This window comes from Peromyscus californicus, unplaced genomic scaffold, assembly GCF_007827085.1.
Source record: "Peromyscus californicus insignis strain IS unplaced genomic scaffold, ASM782708v3 Scaffold_5__1_contigs__length_169319896, whole genome shotgun sequence".
In the NCBI taxonomy this organism is placed as follows: Eukaryota; Metazoa; Chordata; class Mammalia; order Rodentia; family Cricetidae; genus Peromyscus; species Peromyscus californicus.
The window spans coordinates 51,888,821-51,910,776 of record NW_026294573.1 but is presented as its reverse complement, the minus strand read 5'-3'; the positions used below and the strand labels follow the sequence as shown (position 1 = coordinate 51,910,776).

At 38.7% G+C, this 21,956-nt stretch overlaps 1 protein-coding gene across 2 annotated transcripts in view; it reads right to left on the bottom strand.

The window, feature by feature from the left end:
- The window catches only part of Itgb3bp (integrin subunit beta 3 binding protein), an 81,036-nt gene that overhangs the window by 45,109 nt on the left and 13,971 nt on the right, over positions 1–21,956 (bottom strand). For both annotated transcript variants that reach the window (XM_052715598.1, XM_052715599.1), the window contains exons 3-4: positions 10,286–10,421; positions 6,681–6,747 (exon numbers count right to left, since the gene is read on the bottom strand). In XM_052715598.1, the coding sequence (XP_052571558.1) occupies positions 6,681–6,747; positions 10,286–10,421 (203 nt within the window). The remainder of the gene's footprint in view (positions 1–6,680; positions 6,748–10,285; positions 10,422–21,956) is intronic.

The window sequence follows — 21,956 nt, the reverse complement described above, 5'->3', positions numbered from 1 at the left end:
GACAAGCATAGTTACTAAGAATAAGCACATAAATGTGTCAGGTCACAGGGCTGTAATTCTAGTCCAAGAGACAGATTCTGGTCTCTAGCCCTTTCTTCACATGTCAAGGAGGTAACATATGTAAATGTTCCCCCTTCATTTTGACATTCCTTTATAAGCACAACACACATTATTAATCATCTTCTCAGAGTCTGCTCGTTCCTGCTTCCATTCCCATCCATCTGTGAGAGGGGAGACACAGCTGCCTCTCTCCTTTCCATACATCCTTCTTGAGGTAACATCCCACTGTTCACTTACTATGGTCTGAGACTGCAGGGCCGTGCTGCCTAGGAACTTAGTTCAGTGTGAAAAAGATACAAAAGCAATCTCTTAAATTTGAAATAAAGGGGAAAAAAACTACTTACATTCTACCTTGTGATCTCATTACTAATCAGTAGGTTGGAAATTTTTTCCTTAGGATTTAAACTTTATTTTTTTAAGTTTAAATCAGCGGTTTTCAACCTGTGGGTTGTGATCCCTTTGGGAGTCGCATATCAGATATTTACATTACCATTCTTAACAGTAGCAAAGTTACAGTTATGAAGTAGCAACAAAATAATTTTATGGTTGGGGGTCACTAAACACGAGGAACTGTATTAAAGGGATGCAGCATCAGGAAGGTTGAGAACCACGGGTTTTAAATCATGTTTTCTTTACTTAAAATATAAACTTTTTTGGGAGAGGGGAGTGGTTTTTTTTTTTTTTTTTTTTTGCTTTGTTTTGTTTTTGAGAAAGAGTGCTAAAATGTAAGTCTGGTTGGCTTGGAAAGGGCTATGTAGCCCAGGCTGGCCTCAAATATGTAGCAGTTCTCTTGCTTCTGCTTCTAGAGTGCTGGAATCATGGCATGGACCACTACACCTGTTTAACTTTTTTTTTTGTGTGTGTGTGTGGTTTTTTTGAGACAGGGTTTCTCTGTGTAGCTTTGCGCCTTTTCCTGGATCTCGCTCTGTAGACCAGGCTGGCCTCAAACTCACAAAGATCCACCTGCCTCTGCCTCCCGAGTGCTGGGATTAAAGGCGTGTGCCACCACCGCCCAGCTCTGTTTAACTTTTGAGGGAGTATATACACCATAAATGTATGAAATTTAAAGGCTGAATATATATATACTATGGAATAAACAAGCCAAAGATAACTTAATCATTTCCTCATTGTTGCAATTTCAGGTTATATTCTAATTTTGAGATCTCCTCACCATCTACTAATACATATCAAGTATAACAGCAATGTAAGGTCACAAATATACTCTTCTAGTAGCTGTATTAAAAGGAATAAAAAGAAATAGTTAAAATTTAATAACATTATTTAGCTCAAAATATTCGAAGTATTATTACTTACACATGTAATTAATATAAAAATTTCTGAGATATATTTGTATTTTTCATGTCTGGTATGTATTTACACTGAAACATCTCATTCAGACTAGCCACATTTCAAATGCTTTTTAGCTACATAACTGTTTGAGACAGCACAAATCTATAGCATTGACTTTATAAGGACCCAGAGAATTTATTTAAAAGCTTTTCAAGATTACGTCAGTGCTGACACATTAAAATTTCAGTTATTAAAGATGAATGATAGGTTAGTTTCCATACACAGCACACAGTATGTTTAGACTAAGCAGAACACAAGCAATAACAGCAGGAAGGACTGTGGACACGACAGCATACGCCAAAAGATGAAGGTTACTGGAGGGCAGAGGAGTTAGGGAAGATATTTTCTTTAAAAATTTTACTGCATTAATATGAATTTCAATTAGAAGTCATCTGTCTTGTGGCCTATTTGCTTAATACTGAAACTTCAGTTTGAGATGGTAGCCCAAATCCTACAGGAATAGGGACTTTCAGGTGTGTGTGGACATGTGGCCAAGGACTGAGTATGGCCAACACAAAGTCATAAACTGCCATCAAACATGAGTTGTCTTTTTGATTTTTTAAATAATTATACAGTTCTCAAATGTGAACTTTGTAGACACAATGTTATGTCATAATACCAAAAGGATAAACATGTCTAAGTGCCCCCCGAATGCAAAGTGCAGCCAGGTACACTACTTTAGTAAAGGGACATCTTATTTCTTGTTGCTTTTTTCATGGGAAAATACTGCCCTGCCACACCTCAAAGAAATGATGCTCCTTCTTGTTGACCTTCAGGGAGTGATGTGGGTAGGGTTGAGCCCTGAGGTCTGCTATCTTAAAAACTATAAGGGTCTCCTCACAAGAGTCAGATGTGCATGAGGCTTCCAGGAACTACACAATGTAATATCCCCAAAAGGACCTAGTAGTACCTTTCCCAAATTAAGCGAGCAATTGAGGAGCTCTGGGTTCAAGTGAGCAAGGCAACTCTGCCCCTACCCCAATATCTATATAGTGGAGAGCAACCAAGAAAGATGCCCAATGCCAACCTTTGGCCTCTGCATGCATGCAAGTATGAACATGTATGCATGCAAGCATACTTGTACATGCAACAACATTCATATAAAAATTTAAGTTGCTGACAGCTTAGAAATAATATCTGTAAACAGTTTATCAGTGAGAACTCTTGTTTGTAGCTGTAAAACACCTTTCCCCCCTATGAACTTGTGATGGTTGTTCTTGCTTGTCAACTTGACTACATCTGGAATTAACTAAAACTCAAATGGCTAGGCACACTCTTTTCTTAATTAAGTAATTTGAAGTGGAAAGACCCACTTCTAATCCAGATCTTTGAGGTGGGAGGAGCCACCTTTAGTCTGGGCCACACCTTCTGCCTAAGTATGGACGTGGAAAAAGGAAGCTGGCTCTTTTTGCTGGCTTGTTCTAGTTCTCCCTGGCCAGCCCATCCCTTCCCTGACATTAGAGCCTACTTCTTTAGGATTCCAGTGTGTACTGAAGACCACTTGAGGCATCCAGCCTTGTGGACTGTGTAACTACTGGATTCTTGGACCTTATGTTGGGAGACAGCTGGACCACAACCTATGCCATTCTAATAACCCATCCATATACATACATACATACATACATATATGTATACAGTATGTATATAACTCCAGAGAATGGAGTTATGTAAGAATATGGCAGTTCTTCAATAAAGGAGTGATTATGAAATTATTAAAAAGATCCTTTTACAAAATGAAGTTTCAGGTCAATGAGATGTCTCAGTGGTTAAAGGTGCTTGCTGCCCAGCTTAATGACCTGAATTTGATCCTTGAACCCACATGTCAGAAGGAGAGATGGACTTTTGCAAGTTGTACTCTGACCTCTGTGTGGATGGTCACACACACACACACACACACACACACACACACACACACACACACACACACACCACACCACACCACATCACACAGTATAATACAAATATTAAGATAAAAAAGCTTCAAAATAGTCCAGCTTATCATCCCACATTTTCAGTTGGTACTTTGACATCTCAAGGTCATAAAAGCTGTTCTACATTTTTAAGATATTTACTCTTTTTTTAAAAAAGATTTACTTATTTATTATGTATACAGTGTTCTGTCTGCATGTTTGCCTGCACGCCAGAAGAGAGAATCAGATCTCATTAGAGATGGTTGTGAGTCGCCATGCTCAGGACCTCTGGAAGAGCAGTCAATGCTCTTAATTTCAAGGCCATCTCTCCAGCCCAAGATATTTACTCTCTTAGCTTCCACACTCAGGCCTTGAATCCATTTGGAGTTGATTTTGTCTTTAGTGTGAGGTAAGGTTCAGATCCAATTTCCCCATATTACCAGCCCTGTCTTTGTAGAGAATTATCAGTCATTTAGACAGAATACCTCTACTGTGAAGAAAAACAACCAACCCAGCTCAACCCAAACTTCTATAAACCATCTTAATCCTTTAATTCTAATGTGTAGATTACTGAACATCTTTTAAACACGTTCTTTCTATCTGAGCAGATTAACTTTGAGGATATTCTAGGAAATTACTGATGAAAATTCTCATAATAAAATGGTATTCTGGGCTTCTGAGATGGCTCAGTGGGCAAAGATGCCTGCTACCAAGCCTGACAGCTTGAGTTCAGTCCTCAGGAGCCGCATGGTAGGACACAATGGATTCCATCAAATTGTCTTCTGACCTGCCCATGTACTTACTCCCTTGCCCTCCCAAATAAATGAAATGTAATCAAATTTGAAAGAAAATGGCATTCTTATTACATATGAGTTTCTCTTAAAATTGACTGCTACCTTTATGACTTACCATCACAGTGAATTTTAAAATGTGTAGAGTAGGGCTGGAGAGATGGCTCAGGGGTTAAGAGCACTTGCTGCTCTTGCAGAGGACCCGGGTTCAGTTCCCAGCACCACATGGTGGCTCACAACTGCATGTGACTCCAGTTCTAGGGAATGTGACACCCTCTCCTGACCTCCTCGGGCATCAGGAACACATGTGGTACATATACATACATGCAGGCAAAACACTCATACACATAAAATGAAATAAACAAATCTTTAAAAAAAATCTTAAAATGTGGATAGTATAGGTTTAACAGTGAATCTACAATGATTCCAAAGTACCAAAGCCTGATGAACATTCTGGAAACAGGCACCTTGAATTTCCTTTTTCCGTGCCTCTCTTGACTACATGATATTTGCACAAAGGAAAAACAATGAGGGAATATTGCTACAATATTTTAAGATAATTTAGAACTAATTCATAAATGTGTTCCATTTAACTTGAGACTTAAAAGAAAACAATAGTGGTTTTCCAAAACAGGAAGAGAAATCTTAAAAAAAATTAAAAACGGATCTCAGATAAGAATGAAAAAAATTTTAAAGTGGAAAAAATAATTTTAAAATGAATTATTTTTTATGTATTTCAAAGTATATCCACTTAAATTTAATAATTTTAACACTAAATGGTGTGGTTTTCAGAAACAAATGTTGACAGAAATTAATGAAATGAATTAATGAAATTCTAGCCTCCACTCTCACAGTGAACTTCTACACCTGAAGACAAAACATTTATCATACACATAAAATAAAAATAGATTAATCTTTAAAAAAATATTGACGAGCCGGGCGGTGGTGGCGCACGCCTTTAATCCCAGCACTCGGGAGGCAGAGCCAGGCGGATCTCTGTGAGTTCGAGGCCAGCCTGGACTACCAAGTGAGTCCCAGGAAAAGGCGCAAAGCTACACAGAGAAACCCTGTCTCGAAAAAACTAAAAAAAAAAAAAAAAAAATATTGACGAAAAAGAAAAGAAAAAGTAAGGAGTAAAACACTTGGCTGGGTCGGTGACATGGCTCAGGTGATAAAGGGGTCTGCTGACAAGCCTAAGCGCTTGAGTTCAATCCCCGAGACCACATGATGGAAGGAGAGCACTGAGTCCTAGAGGCTATCCACGTGCGGGCGCACACACACACACACACACACACACACACACACACACACGCACGCGTGCGCACGCACACACACAATAAATAAATGTAATAAAGAATTTTAAAGAGCAATACTTTATAAATACAGTATTTGTGGGGTAGGGAAGCAAAGAACATGAACACATTTGATGGCATGGAGAATGTGGCTAGGGAAGAGAACCCATAAAGCAAGTAAAGAGGTGCTGTCGGAGATGCTAAGCAAGGCTTCCCAGAGGACTTCTTCATCACTACGGTGTTTTAACCAGCACTTAGTAACCAGTACTAGTCACTTATGAAACAAATGACATCTGATCTGATGTAAAGTGAAGTTTGGACCCACTTAGAGCTCATGGTCTTATGTTGTAAGTTAATATATCCTCCTCAACTTAGAAATGAGTTATGTTGAAAACTGCAGATTCTAACACTATTAGAATGGAAAATGTGAGTTCTGTTGTGGGATATTTTGATTGCACTCTGACATTCCCAAGACTGCCAATAAAGTTTACCTTGACTCAGAGCAGTGCTAGCTGAACAAATTAGCCATAGAGGTTTGAAGACTAAGGACATATACAGAGGCACAGGAAATAGTAGGGAGGGGCTTGGAGAGATATTTGGCCCTTTTGGATAGAGGAAGGAGAGAAAAGGAGGTCACTGGTCGCTTCTCCACCACTTCTCTGATCAATCAGTTTCTTACCTAGATAACTGATTCCTGAATTTTTATTAATAAAGAATAATTAGATAAATGATTGAGAGTTCCATATAAATGATTTAGAAAACATTTCAGCATAACTCATTCTAAATTGAGGAGGATATATTAACTTACAACATAACACCATGAGCTCTAAGTTGGTCCAAACTTCACCTTATATCCTCTGAGTGATTATTTTGTAAGTGGCTGCAGGACCGTGGGGTGGGGCGGGACCAGAGAAACATGGGACAGCAGGGTCGGGTCGGACCGGAGAAACTTATAGCTACATGGAGGTATTCTTAGTCTGACCCCAAATTGATCTATACACACCAGCCCAGATCTAGGCTCGAGTAATATTAAAATTAAAGCATTATACACTTCCACAACATAAGCTCTGTAAGACACCACAAATACTTTCCTTAACAACAAAGAGTTAAAAAAAGAAAATCATGTAAAATAAATACATGTATAGATAGAATAATCCAGCCCAGTTATAAACTACTAATTTACAAAAATAAATGATTTTTCTTAAATTGCCACTTTAAAGAAAGTCAAGCTTTTCCTGAATAATATTCAGTGACTGTAACTTCAACACCAAGCTTACTCATCACTGTCTTTTGCTGTGGACTCCTTTCTTGTAGGTGAGCTGAGGTTATTCAGTTTCTTCTTTCCTATATCAGTGTAACAAAGAAAAGAACACAATGTTAAAGAGACAATTGGCCCAATTTTAATCGACTGAATTGCCAAATTTTAGCTACCTATAATTCAGCATTTGAAAGACAGAACTGGGAGGACAGAGGCTGGACTGATGTGCATTGCCTGATACAGCTTAGAAAGCAAGCACACAACAGAGATGAATTTAGACTGCTGACGTTAAACAGGAAGTAGAGGGGAAAAACAAAAGGGAAGTAAGAAAGAAAAAAGTTTCCTATTTTGTTTTTTCATTTTCTTTCTTAAAAAAAAAAATCTTGACCAAAAGTTAATTTCCTGAATTTTGTACTACACTGCATATACTCAGTAAAGCTCCAAAATAAAATATTAAAATTGCTTCCTTAACTTGTAATTCATTTTCACATTTTAGCCCTAGAAGCCAGTGGCAGCCTAGATTATTTTACTAGTACTTTTAGAAGGTGTCCAATGCCTTTATAAATATTTTTATTATTTCATAATAATTAACCATATATTAGCCAATATGTGGATCAACAAAAATCTTGGTTTTCTTAGGTCTTTAGATACTTTTCAGTTGCTAAATAGGACTTTAAATATCTCCCAAAATAACATTTTTCAGTTGATAGTTCTCTCTTCATTTCATTATACTTAAAAAGTAAACACAACATATGCCTGGCTTGGTGGCACACACCTTTAATCCCAGCACTTGGGAGGCAGAGGCAGGTGGATGGATGAGTTCAAGGCCAGCCTGGGCTACAGAGCGAGTTACAGGCAACCAGGGCTACACAGAGAAACCCTGTCTAGAAAAATCTCAAAAAACAAAAACGAAAAAACTAACCAAAAAGGAACACAGTATATATTAAAGGAATATGGAATCATACTGGCATTTTTCTTTCTAGGTTACACACACGTTTTAACAATTGTGTTCTTGACTTTTTTTAAGTGCAGCTTTACAAAACACTGATTATAAGTGTACTATCACTGAATCTGTACTACATTCAGAGCTGTATTTGAAGTTTCTGGTGGATCCAGGAACTAATAAAAATAGCTTTCAGTGGCTGAGACTTGATAGAACAAGTAATGGTGATGACGACCCTGGTTAACATATGGCACTTATTAGGGCCAGCCACTGTTTTAAACAAGGAACACAAAATAATTAACCTAAGCTGGGCATGGTGGTGCATGCCTGGAATCCCAGAACTTCTGAGGTGGAGGCAGGAGGACCAAAAATTCAAAGTCAGCAAGGGCTCAGCATGACGAAGACAAGAGCTGCTAAAACATGGGAAGAAAAATGGGTTGGTACTTGATGGATGAACGGCTTTTAAAATCCCAATAAGGGTTTCGGTTTCCAGGGTCAGGAAGAGGGTTCAGTGGGTAAAAGTGCTTGTCACAGAACCCTGGTGATCTGAGTTCAGCCCCAGGAGTCCATGCACAAAGTAGGTGTGGTGGTGCACATTTGTAACCCCAGTACCTCCAGAGGAGACAGGAGTCAGAGAGAGGAGAATCACTCTGAAGCTCCCACGCCAGTTAGCTCAGAGAATGCAGCCCAGCAGCAGAAACAAGTGCAACAAGGTGAAAGGTGAGAATTTATGCTCAAAAGTTGCCCTCTGACCTCCACATTCCAACTGTGAGACTTGAACATACAAAATCTAAGTATAAGGGGTTGGGGTTTATTATCAAGTATAATGAGAAGCAAGTAGAAATAAAACGTTATTTAAATTTCTCATTAGAGTTTGAACAATATTTTAAAAGGGGGAAATAGTAAAGGAGGTCATGACTTCACCTGAATTTTTTTTTCTTTGGTTTTTCGAGACAGGGTTTCTCTGAGTAGCTTTTTGCCTCTCCTGGAACTCACTTGGTAGCCCAGGCTGGCCTCGAACTCACAGAGATCTGCCTGGCTCTGCCTCCCGAGTGCTGGGATTAAAGGCGTGAGCCACCGCTACCCGTCCTTCACCTGAATTTTAAATTACTTTATAAGTTACATTTTCTAACTTGGAACTTATGATATCTGATAATGATTAGGAGACAGGGTTTCTCTGTGTAGCTTTGCGTAGGTTTTCTTATTTCTAAAGCATGCAGAAGATTTATTAGGATTGGGAGTATGATTACAAATGACATGATCTAATTCAGGACCTTAAAGTTTTATATGTGATATGTGTGTATAAAATATGTATATATATATTCATAGTTGTGTGTATATATGTATATACATATACTCATACACACATAGCTACCAGAGTAAATTAAACATACATGTTCACTTTAATTAATAACTAGAGTGAATCAGTAATCACCACATAAGTCAAAAATTAGAATATTGCCAGCACCTCAGAGACCCCTGCAGTTTGACTTTTTAAAAAAGAGCATACTTAGTACCTATAATGTGATAATTACCCATATAAATGTCAAGTGAGATCATGTGACCAATCTTTTTATGAGCAAAAGGAATGTTCCCTTAAGTCCATATTTAATTTCAATATGGAAATTGAGTATGTATCAATTTAAAATCTATTGAGATTTTCATACAGAGATATGCACTCTCTAAGCTATTATTTTTTAATTAAGAAAATATATAAGTATATAAAACTATAGAACTTGAGAGAAATATATAGGTTTTTATAAATTTTCTGAAAACAAACATAATATTAATAGCTTTAGGATAAAAGCATTTGATTAAACTAAAATCAAAGACACTCAAAAGCTTAATATCTTATGTGTTTATTTAAATAAAGTAGGTAAAATGAGACCAATTTCTTCATAGATTCTAGTACATGCTTAACATCCAATAAATGTTAAACAATAAAATATGAATTCGGCTAGTTATAGCATATCTAAAATACATTTTATTAAATTTGAGCCTATTTAAAATTTTATATTGCAGAAAGTGACATGTCACTGATTCATGACCTTTTACAATATAAAAAAAATTAAGCATATGAAGTTGAGACTTGTGCCTTTAAATGTAGATCTTAGCAGTAAACTACTAGAGAACAACAAATATGTATGGTCAGAATTAAATGAAGAATGTTTTAAAATAATGATTTTATATAAAAATTAGGTTCTTCTATATGGAAAAGTTTCATAGCTGAAATACAATAGATGTAAACTATATAAACATATACTAAATGTGGGTAAAGCTAAATGAACAATATGGATAAAAATAACATTTAGAAGTGCCCCTCTTAAACTGCAGCATGGCAGTCCCTGAGTTCTGTGCCCTTTAATTTATGCACATGATGGATAGCTTGTTAAGGGCATATCTACCCATTATAATTGATAGTAGCTGAAGGCAGTCAGGCCATAATTTCTATTTAATGGATGGCATAGGAAGGGAACAGCAGTAGCATTTTAAAATAAGTGCCTACAAAGTTTACATTTATGTCCAAAGTAACATTTACATTCTAGCCTTTTCTATGTTGAATTCCTTGAGAATAGAGAAAAACCAGCTGCAACAAGAGCTATATATTACTAAATCAAAATCTTGATTTAACCAATAACTAGAAGAATCTTACCATAAGTGGAAAAGAATGTTCAACTAACCATTTGATGGTCCTTTTCCGCGCTCATGTTCTTTGGGGGTTGAGGGAGAAGAAAATGGGCTCATTTGATAAGTTCCAGTTGTTGGAGAATAAGCTGTAATACTTTTCTTCCTTCTGATTTTTGAAGGACTAAATGACTAGAAATAAATAATAATTTGGAAGAGAAGTACTTACATTTAGTTACAGATCTTTGAAAATACCTTAAGTAACTTAGGAAAATGCAAATTAATACCACTTTTCTTGCTCTTTCTTTCAGATTTTGAATATATTTATCACTTTCAAAGTGAACATTATTCCTCTCAAATGAGGTAGATATTTCAGAGCTCTACAATAATTAAGGCATCTCAATTTGATATTTATGAAAATTCAACATGAAACCTTATTAACTGCTGATATGTGTCCCAACAGTTTTAGACATGACAGACCAGGAAACTCTCAGGGGTGCTTGTTACTAAGGCCCACAGGAAGTTCTAGGAAAGCTCAGTGCTCTCCTCAGCCTACCCACACCTTTCTGTCAGTGTTCTGTGTAGACGAATTTCTAAACAATCTTATTAAATAAGAAACACACAGCCAAATACAGGGGTGCAAGCCATAGAGATCAGAGCAATAGCCGCCAACTAACCTTAGCTCACCACATCGCTGTAGCTTCCCCAGAGAGCCTCTTCCTGTTTAGCCTGCACCTTTATTGCCTTCCTGTTCTGCCTTCTCATTGGTTCTAAGCCCAGCCACATCACTTCCTCGTCACTGCCTGTCTATACAGACCTCCAGGTCTCTATGGTTGGTACTGGGATTAAAGGCATGTGTCACCATGCTTGGCTGTGTCCTTGACCACACAGAGACTCTGCCTGCCATGTGATCAGATTAAGGGTGTGTGCTACCACTGCCTGGCTTCTGTTTATGGCTGACTATGACCTCTGATCTCCAGGCAAACTTTATTTATTAACATACAAATAAAATATCACATTTTAGCACAAATAAAATATCACCCCAGTTCTGTCTTAAGGATAATCAAATCAGTGTCTGAACAACCCTGTCTGCCACTTGTACCCTCTGAAGCACTGGCTGCACACAGCTCCCTGCAGCTTTCTCCTTGGTCTTCTAAGCAGGATGTGTTTTGGTAATATTTTACATTTTTGCCTAGCCCATCAGAATTTGTTCCTGAAAATATGATTTATCTTTGTAAACTAGAGAACAAAAACATGTGTAAGAAATGAATGACTTAAAAAGAAAGTAAGCCATCCTACTCTACTCAATATACTCATGTGTTCACCAGGTCATTTATGAACTAACACCTACAATTTCCATTAGGAGATTCTGCACACGTGGGTCTCAAATCAGTCTATGATCTTAGCTTGGAATGTTATCTCTTATCTTCACCAAGGCTATTCTTGCTTTAGTCTAGGTCTCCAACTCATCATCTATCTGCTTTCTCTAAATACCCACTATCATGCTACTGTAGTTCCTCTAAGCCTTGTTTTCCATGATGCTTACTGATCACTTAACTAATGTGTATAAGGAAACATAATGAGGGGCTAGGAAGATAAATCAGCACAAGACTTGAGTTCAGAGCTCCAGAATCCGTATAAAGACAGATGAAATAAAACCCATCTGTAATCCCAGTACTCTTATGGCACAATTGTAGATCGTGACATGAGAATCCCACAAGCATGAGGACCTACGTTCAGATTCCCATTGCCCACATAAAGCCAGACCTGACAGCAGAAATCTGCAATTCTATTATTCTTCTACAGCAAGATGGGAGGCAGAGATAGGAGAACTTCTGTGGGTCAGCCAGCCTGGCAAACAGTCACCAACAAGGGAATCAGTCTCAAACAAGGTTGAATGTTGGGGAATATTACTTTAACTATGTAAATGTGTATGGCATTTATTTATGCTGCATTTGTTTAACTATGTAAAGATGTGTTGCATTTGTCTTACTGTGCCTGCCTAAGTAAAACACCTGATTGGTCTAATAAAAAGCTACACAATACAGGGACAGGTGGGGCTGGCGGGCAGAGAGAATAAGTAGGAAGAGGAATCTAGGCTTGAGAGAAGAGAGAACAATGGAGAAAGAAAGGGAGATGCCAGGGGCCAGCTAGGTAGGCAGCTGCCAGCCAGCCAGACATGGAGTAGGACATACAGTATTAAAAAAGGTAAAAAGCCCTGAGACAAAATGTAAATGAAGAGAAACAGGGTAATTTAAGTTATAAAAGCTAGTGGGGCAAGCATAAGCTAAGGCCAAACATTCATAACCAATAATAAGTTCCCGTGTCATGATTTGGGAGCTGGTTGGTGGCCCAAAAGAAAGCCTGCTGCAGTAGAAGGTGAAAACCAATACCCAAAATTCTACACTTGTATCGTGTCATGTATGCATGCACATACATACATACAGACAGACAGACAGACAGACAGCAGACAGACAGACAGACAGACAGACACAGAGAGAGAGAGACAGAGACAGAGACAAAGAGACAGAGAGAGAGACAGAGGACTTTAAAAAAAGATAAATTGTTACGGCCTCAAAGAGTGTTTGCTAGAATTTAAACAAGCCAGAGATGAGGTTTTAAGTTAGTATATATGTTAGAGAAATTCAGAATGAAAGGAACCATCAAAGTGGACTACAGTAATTGTTCCAGAAAGATTCTTGTGAGCAGGAAAGATGGGGCTGAAATAAGAGAAAAGGCATGAAAGTGAGTTGGGAATGTAGCTCAGTTGGCAGAATGCCAGCCTACCATACACAAAGCTCTGGTTCTAGTCCCTAGCAATGAATAAACTGGGCATGATGGTGAACGCCTATAAATCTCAGTAATCAGGAGGTGGAGGCAGAGGATCAAATGTTCAAGGGCATCCTTGGTTACACCATGCATATGAGGCCATCTTGAGAATCACAAAACCCTATCTCAAAAAGGAAATAAAAAAGGCACAAGAATCTGAAATCAAGAGTATTGAGTACACAGGATGAACTCCGAGAATAAAGGAAAGGTCCTAAGGCTCAGATACTGTCAATGCTGTGGAACAACTTTAGCTTGGGAGCTGTCTTCAAATAGTTACATAAATCTCTATGGTCAACTGTCCTTTAATACACTCAGGGCTGTATCACCTTTAAAAGTAACCTTGGTTTTGTTTTAGAAACTATGGGACTGAAAATTTTTATAGTTAACATTTTAAATGATATATATTTGTTTGGGTGGAACAAAAGACATTTCTTTCCTATATCCACAATAGCCAAAATTGTAAGCAGTATCTTTTGAAAAACTATCCAACACTTGTACCATTATAGTTATATATCTAATGCAATTCTTCCTGTAGGATGAAAGGGTTCTAAGTCTCTTTATCAGGTAGTTACCATCACCTCTTCATAGTGAGTTTTCACCTGTTTATATGTATTCAGTCATAAACTATGACATTTACCCAAGCCCTATTCAACTTCTCCAAGAATTTACTGCCTAGAATGATTTCACTGTGTGTGTACAAGGAATGAAAGTTACTACCCTATTGTACGTTTATGTCCATCTGTTTTCCTATTTTCACCAAAAATTATTTTATCCAATTGCCAAATGTCTAAACATTGCAACTGAAGATAATATATTTCCTCTTGAAAACAATTCTATAGCTTTCAGGAAAACTCTCTTGAGTGTGTGTGAGTATGTGTGTGTGAGTGTGTGTGAGTACATGTGTGTGTGAGTGTGTGTGTGTTTCTTACCAAAAATTTCCTCCTCTCCTCTTCCCTCTTGGTCACTTTATTCCTTCAAGGGAAAACCGTTTCTAACCACCACACACAGCGAGAACCCACACTCAACTTCTGCCCACTCTCTCACTAAAACTTCCTTCAGCAATCACACATCTTCATATACTGGCATATTGTGTGCACAGACTTCCCTGAAGGCTCCTTTTCCTCAGTTTACCACGGTCCTCTGACTTTTAAACTGTCGAGATCCTAAGAACTCCATTCTGCCACCTCTAAGCTCTGAGGGACTTACACATTACCTCTGCTAACAGGAAGAGATTAAGAGAGGCTGAGTTACTAATTATGAGGTCAGCAAGGAAGAGTGCCATTTGTTGATCCTCTTAGGGGGAAAAAACCCAAAAGGTGAGAGGATTAGAGTCAGCTGGAAACGGCAAAGGACTCAGGATGTAAACTAAATGCAGTAGATGCTACACCCACTTCTAGAGTAATTTATGTCTGCTTCGGGTATTTCCGGACACCTTAGAAATATTTACCACTACCATTAAACAAGGACAGACTGTGGTCTAAGATTTAGTCTATTATCAGCCCTATTGCTACTACTGTACTTTTTGTTAAGAGGTCAAACCTGTTCTCTTAGCAAAACTAAAATTTGAGCATAGATCTTTCTGCTAAAAAAAAAAAATCAATGCTCTCTCTCTAATTTCCAATAGATAAGGCATTTGCCTTTGATAATCATGAATTGTAGCCCGCTTTGTCTCCTTGTTTAAAGCGTGGTCAACCAAAAAGGTGCCTGCATTCTATTGATTTTGTACCTCTTATAAACAGTCTAGAAAGTACTAACTAAGGGTTCTTTTACAGTGAAATATGGGATATAAAATTATTATGAACTATTAGCTGCTATCACCAGGCTACGTAAAACAGGTATTGTAGGCATCCAGATAACCAGAAAAGAACAGCTGAAGGAAAGTCTGTCTTTAGTCTCTTTTTCCTTTTAAAACAGGGTCTTGCTAACCCAGGTTGGTCTTGAACTCATGATCACTCCTCAGCCTCGTCAGTGCTGGGATTACAAGTGTGTCACCATGCCTGGGTGGATACTTATTATTAATAAGTTTACTCTGGTTGATAAGGTTATTGGAACGTCCCACCTATGGTATAATTGTGGCATACTACCAGGACTAGTTTGGAATTAATACGAGGAAACTCTGAAAACCACGAATTGTGTTAGGTGATTTCATTCTGGATCTACTGTTTATGAGCTGCCACAATGACCACTCTTACTGCTACTAGAGACGCTGAGGTTTTGTTGTTGCTTTTACAGTAGCTACAGGGAACAAAAGGCCTTTGCACTTATCTAGTAATCTTCTAGGACTCGAGGGGAAGACTGAACACACATGCACACAAAGGGAGGGGTAGGCGTGGTGGCACACCCCTTAAATCCACGCACTTGGGAGGCAGAGGGAAGTGGATTTTTAGGAATTTGAGGCCAGCCTGGTCTACATAGTAAGTTTCAGGACAGCCAAGTGAGACCCTGTCTCAATGTGTGTGTGTGTGTGTGTGTGTGTGTGTGTGTGTGTGTGTGTGTGTGTGTGAGAGAGAGAGAGAGAGAGAGAGAGAGAGAGAGAGAGAGAGAGAGAGAGAGAGAGCAATATATTAGGTTTATGGTAACAGAAACATTCTATCACTTGATAAGGTGTTTGATATACAGGGTATATACACTGTTTAAAAAAACATTAATTAGCTGGGCGGTGGTGGTGCACGCCTTTAATCCCAGCACTTGGGAGGCAGAGCCAGGCGGATCTCTGTGAGTTCGAGGCCAGCCTGGTCTCCAAAGCGAGTTCCAGGAAAGGCGCAAAGCTACACAGAGAAACCCTGTCTCGAAAAACAAACAAACAAACAAAAAACATTAATTGTGTGCCCAAGACCTACAAATTTAATTATAAGTAAACTTAACATTAAAAATTTTTAAGAAAAACAAAGCTTTGGCTGAAGAAGCCGGTACATCATATTTATTCATTTATTTATTCTTTTTTTTTTAAATTTATTTTGTTTGTGACACAGAATCTCACTTTGTAGCACAGGCCAGACTAGAACTCACTACACAGCTCAGGCCATTTCCAACTCCCAGAAATCCTCTTAGCTTCAGCCTCCCAAGTGCGAGGATGAGTACAGGCACTACCATGCCGGGCTAGATACGTTTCTTCTACATTTGCATTAGTTAGTCTTCTGCAACTTATTTTTTTACATTTATTTAGTTAGTTTGTGTGTATAACTTTCAGAATCATATTTCTCCTTTCACCATGTAGATTCCAGACAGGGAGCATAATTTATAAGCCTTAGCTACAAGCACCTTTATCTGCTGAGCCAGCTTGCTGGCCCATCTTCTACAATTTGAAAGAAACTAGACTACCATCTTTAATTTAAAGGCATTCCCAGCACCAAAAAGAATATATATTACTGCACTATTACTATCTCACACTATAATCATCAGGAAGGTTTTTTAAAATGAATTATGCTCATGGTTATTTCTAATCATACTTTCATAGATCTTTTTATTTTTTTCAGAATGTCATTTATTCCTTTCAATACACTGTTTATTTACTGAAGTATGATTTACATAAACTGCACAGATCTTAGTTTGACTTGATGAGCTCTGACAGTATATACTGATGTGCCTCTACCTGAGCTACACATGCTCATCACACGTTTCCTTCTGCCCCTTCCTTTTAGTGTAACTCCCAGCCCAAAGGCAACCACCTCTAACTCCAAAAACCACACATACCTGCTGCCTCTTGAACTTCAATTATATGAAGCATACACTGCTGTGGTTTGTCTTTCTGTATGCTGTGAATATGACTTGCTCCGATTGGTTGATAAATAAAGCTGCACTGGCCTGTGGTAGGGCAGGATAAGGTTAGGTGGTACATTCGAACTGGATCGAGAGAAGAAAGGAGAATGGGGCAGATGCTTCGAGCAGCTGCCAGGAGAAGCAAGATGGGAAAGTACCAGTAAGCCATGAAGCCACGTGGCAATGCACAGGTTAATAGAAATGGGCTGAGTTAAGTTGTAAGAGCTAGCTATCGAGAAGCCTGAGCCATTAGGCCATACAGTTGGTAATTAATATAAGCCTCTGAGTGATTATTTTATAAGTGGCTGCAGGACCATGGGTCTGAGAGATTCATCCAGACCCGGTTGGGCAGGACCAGAGAAACTTCTGGCTACAATATAACCTGTTTATTTGGCTTCTTCTGCTTAACATGTTTTTGAGATCATCTATGTTGCTGTATATGTTAGTAGTGTGCTCTGTTTCATTGTTGGGTAGTATTCCTTTGTTTAATCAGGCTGTAATTTGCTTTTTCCATTTTCTTCTTTATGGACATGTGAGTTGTTTCCAGTTTGAGAACATTAGGAATTAAGTTGCTAAGGACACTTTTCTACCTGGCATTGTGTATCTGTGATTTTTACTTCTTTGGGGGCATTTAAGGATGGATTGCTAGGTTACAGGATGGATATGGGCTTAGCTTTAAGTATATAAAATTAGAGTTTGACAGCTTCCCAAAATGTGTGCATCACTTTCACTTTCATCAGTATTTTAGTTCCAACTCTCCCCATTTTCACCAGCCTCTTGCTTCCCTTGCCATGCTAGTGACTGTTAGAGAAACACAACATTCTGTTTTGTTGTCCTTCGCTATCAATTCTAGTTGGGGGAATAGTCATATCCCTTTGTGACCTTACATCCTTTCCCTGATAATCAGTGTCTGTGAACTTTTCACATGCTAATTATCTATTTAAACACTTTTTTTGTTAAGTGTTTTGATGAACCAGCCTGACTCCATTTTAAGATTAAAAGCCACCTTGTTACAAGGTTAAAATAATCTATTCTTACTTTTTGTAAAACTTAGGTTTGGCCAGGTCTTGACCCGTTTTCTTGAATTTGACATGTTCCAAACCTTATACCCTGACTTCCACTCTGATAAGATGTTCTGCCAAACAAATTTTTAGATGTTTTTCTAAGTTCCTATGAAACTAAAATTCCTCTGGAAATTTGCAAACCTTGAAAACCCCCTAGTCTTGCAATTTTGGGGGCTATATAAACCCCACCTTCTCCTGTACTCAATGCTATTTTCTCAAAGCCTGCTTTAGGGAGATAGTCATGTCTGACAGAAAAGAAAATTAGCATAATCTGGCCAAAGAATTTGGGTAATGGTTTTTATTCTTGTTCAACGGGATTAAAAGTTTGTTCAAGTTTTTACATTTTTTCTATTTATTTATTCTTATTCATATATTTTGCACTTAAGTCTTGTCAGATACATGCATGACAAATATTTTCTCAATTCATAGCTTGTCTATTAATTTTCTTTCATTTCTTCATTATGAAGATTTTTTATTTTAAGCTTTATTATAAGACAAAAATATACTTCAAATTTAAAAAAAAAATCACTGGCATCTTATATGTTTTTAATGTGATCTTCCAATCAGAAGAAAAAATTAATTTTAATGAAGTCTAATTTATTAACTTTTCTTTTATAAATATGATTTTTATGCCTTGAGAAATTTTTGGCTCCTGTAAATTCACAATATGGTTTCTCATATTTCCTCCCAAAGGCCTTACACTTTTGTTTAACTTTAAGACTATGACACTCTTATCCACCACTGCTACTGTTTCTGGGATTACCATTTCATAATTGGTTACTACAGCTAGCACAGTGGAGACCCTGGCAGCAAAAGTAGCTACCACAGTTAGTTAATTTTTCATTCTATTGGGCATGATAAATTTAATCCAATAGTTAAATACAGTTCGATTGGCTTTGAAAATTATAAATTTATAAACTCAAGTTCCATTTGCTTTTGGGATACTATCTTACAAGGACTCCAATTTGCAATAAGGCTCGTTAAGGAAGGGAATGGCTCAGTTGCCTTTAGCCTACTGGCTATGGGTGGGTTAGGACTTCTGTTGGTCTTTTCTGTGTTGAACACATAGATTGCAAGCCCAGTGCCACTTTGAGTCTTTGGCAGCAGTTAACTCTGCAGCTCACACACAATTGAGCCTGTATGATAATGAGTATTCAGAGATGGGTAATGCCTGGGGGGGTGCTCACCAACCTAAGACAGAGAGCCTGTGTGGCCTGGGCAGGCGTGTCCATGACGGGTAAGGTGACCTGTTGACATCCCACACAACCTAAATCAGAAGCTCATTATTTAGTAAAAGGGGGACCTGTAGGGTCCTGGCCCCCCTTTTGGGTAACTGTTGCCTTGCTTGCTGACCTTGACCTTGATATCCTCCCTATGCTAATTCCCTGCTGGGTTCCACCCTCCTGAATGCTTAAGGGAAGTTCCTTGTCTGTGTATCCTGCACAATGGGCGTTAACAGCTTAGATGCAAGATTGTAAAACATCGGCAGTGAACTTCTGCCCTCTGGGGTTCTCCCATTGTGTTGTAAGCCTGTATTTAAAACCTCCTCCCTCCTTCAATAAACGCCATTCAGAAGAAAAAAAAAAAGACTATGAGGCCGGGCAGTGGTGGCACACGCCTTTAATCCCAGCACTCGGGAGGCAGAGGCAGGCGGATCTCTGTGAGTTCGAGGCCAGCCTGGGCTACCAAGTGAGTTCCAGGAAAGGCGCACAGCTACACAGAGAAACCCTGTCTCGAAAAACCAAAAAAAAAAAAAAAAAAAAAAAAAAAAAGACTATGATGCTGGACATGGTGGCACCTACCTTCCCAGCAGTCAGGAGACAGAGGCAGGTGAATCTCTGAGTTCAAGGCCAGCCTGGTCTACAGAGTGAGTTCCAGCACAGCCAAGGCTACACAGAGAAACCCTGTCTTAGGGGAAAAGAAAAAAGAAAAAAGATTAGTTATTCCTGGATGAAATTTTACATACTATATCAGATAGCAAGTCAGTAAATGAATATTCTTAATAAGTTTACTGGCTGGAGAGATGGCTCAGTGGTTAAGAGCACATATTGCTCTTACAGAGGACCTGAATTTAGTTCCCTGCACACACAATGGGCAGTACACAATGAGTTATACCTCCAGCTCTCAGAGGGAACTGCGGCTTCTGCCCTCCAAGGGCACTTGCATTCACGTGTACATACCACCCGCCCCAACATACAAATAATTAAAAAGAAAGTAAATCTTTTTGAGGGGGCAGATTTCGAGACAGGGTTTCTCTGTGTAGCTTTGGTGCCTGTCCTGGATCTTGCTCTATAGACCAGGCTGGCCTTGAACTCACAAAGATCTGCCTGGCTCTGCCTTCCCAGTGCTGGTATTAAAGGCGTGCACCATCACCACCAGGCTCAGGTAAATCTTTTAAAAAATTTTTTTCCATATGGAATCAGTTTATTAAAGATTTTTTACATTGAATGAACACAATATTTTGAAATGTTTAATAAATTTAGACAACTATTAAAGATAACATAAACCAAAATTTTCAAGAGAATAAAGAGTCAAGCAATATTAAAGCCATTATACCAAAGGGGAAATAGCCATGGTACATGGAAAGACACTTCAAGGCAGGGTACTGGGACTCACACAACGGTTCTGCCGCTCGGCACTGTCACTATTGTGCTCACACAGTTTGTCTGACTTGAGTTTCTCCCCTTATCTAGCATGGTAAATAAAGTGGGATGGGGAGGGAGGGAGGAGGCAGCTGGCAATGCCATGTGCCTCAGCTAGGACACACAGCTTCACTCTCTCTTCTAGCTTGGTGAGGAGAAGAGCTGAAGGCAAAGGAATCCAACTGTGTCATTCAAACACAAGAGACAGTCTGTGGAAAATCTCCCCAGAACCTGCACACTTTGGCTGAGGTTCCACTCCCATAATCTTTAGCTGTGTGTGTGTGTGTGTGTGTGTGTGTGTGTGTGTGTGTGTGTGTGTGTGTTGGATTGTGAAGTTATTTTCTCTTTTAGGAATATACTTTCTATGCCACAACAGAAAGGGTAAGCATAAAACCAGGCTAATGGACTTAATCCTCAAGTCACTCCATCTTTCAAGAGGGAATCTCTTAGGTAGATGGGGCAAGGATAGAGTGGGGAACTGTCCTGAGCACTGAGTGTGACAGGCAATAAGGGAGCTATAAATGTATTACTGCCTCCTACCCTGGGCCACAGTGACATTATTTGTTCTTTGGATAACATCTTGGTTTTGACTTTTTTCAGGAAGTCAAATGAACCTGATATATGAAAATGACGTACCCTGTATATTTAAATATTCTTAAATATAAATATTTAAAACTTGCATATGTTAATGAAAGGGCTTCCTTCCTGTATTGTGTACTCAGATACACAAGCAATCACAGACAATCTGGCTGCAGTGTGAGGTCTGCCAGCAGGCATACTTTTCTTCTTGTCTTCTTACCACAGAGAACAGGGACTTGAGACATACAATCTACTTAAATGCCACACTTTCTCCAATAAGAGGTAGCTTTTCTACCAGTGTCTTTGTGAAACTCTTCTTGTTTGAGAATGTTTCATGAGAGCTTTTGTTTTCATCTTTTATTAGGTGTGTGTACGTGTGTGTGTGTGTGGGGGGGGGTGTATATGTAAAGGTCAGAGGACAACTTTGTGGAACTGATTGAGTTTCATAGACTGAACTCAGTTCACCGGGCTTGTTTGCCTAGCACCTTTGTATGTAGAACCATCTCACCAGCCCAAGACTTGGTTTTAGTAGGCAGGCAAAATAGCATGGTCTCCTTCTACTGGGAGACTGGAAATGAGTATAAATGGGAATGTGGTGGAGATAGGGTATAGCCTAGGCCAGGGCCAAGAGAACGACCTAGCAAGGGAGGCAGGGTTACATGTAACAAAGGATCCCTACTGCAAACCTCTAATTCTAGGAACATATCTTGCATCACATGCCAGAGTCATCCTTCACTGTGAAGGATGTTACAGCTGCCATGTACAATGATTGTGTGTATGTAAACAAAACAAAACAAAAAACAAAAAGCAAAAACCAACCTCCGAGTTGGTAAGCACAGGTTTTTAGAATGCTA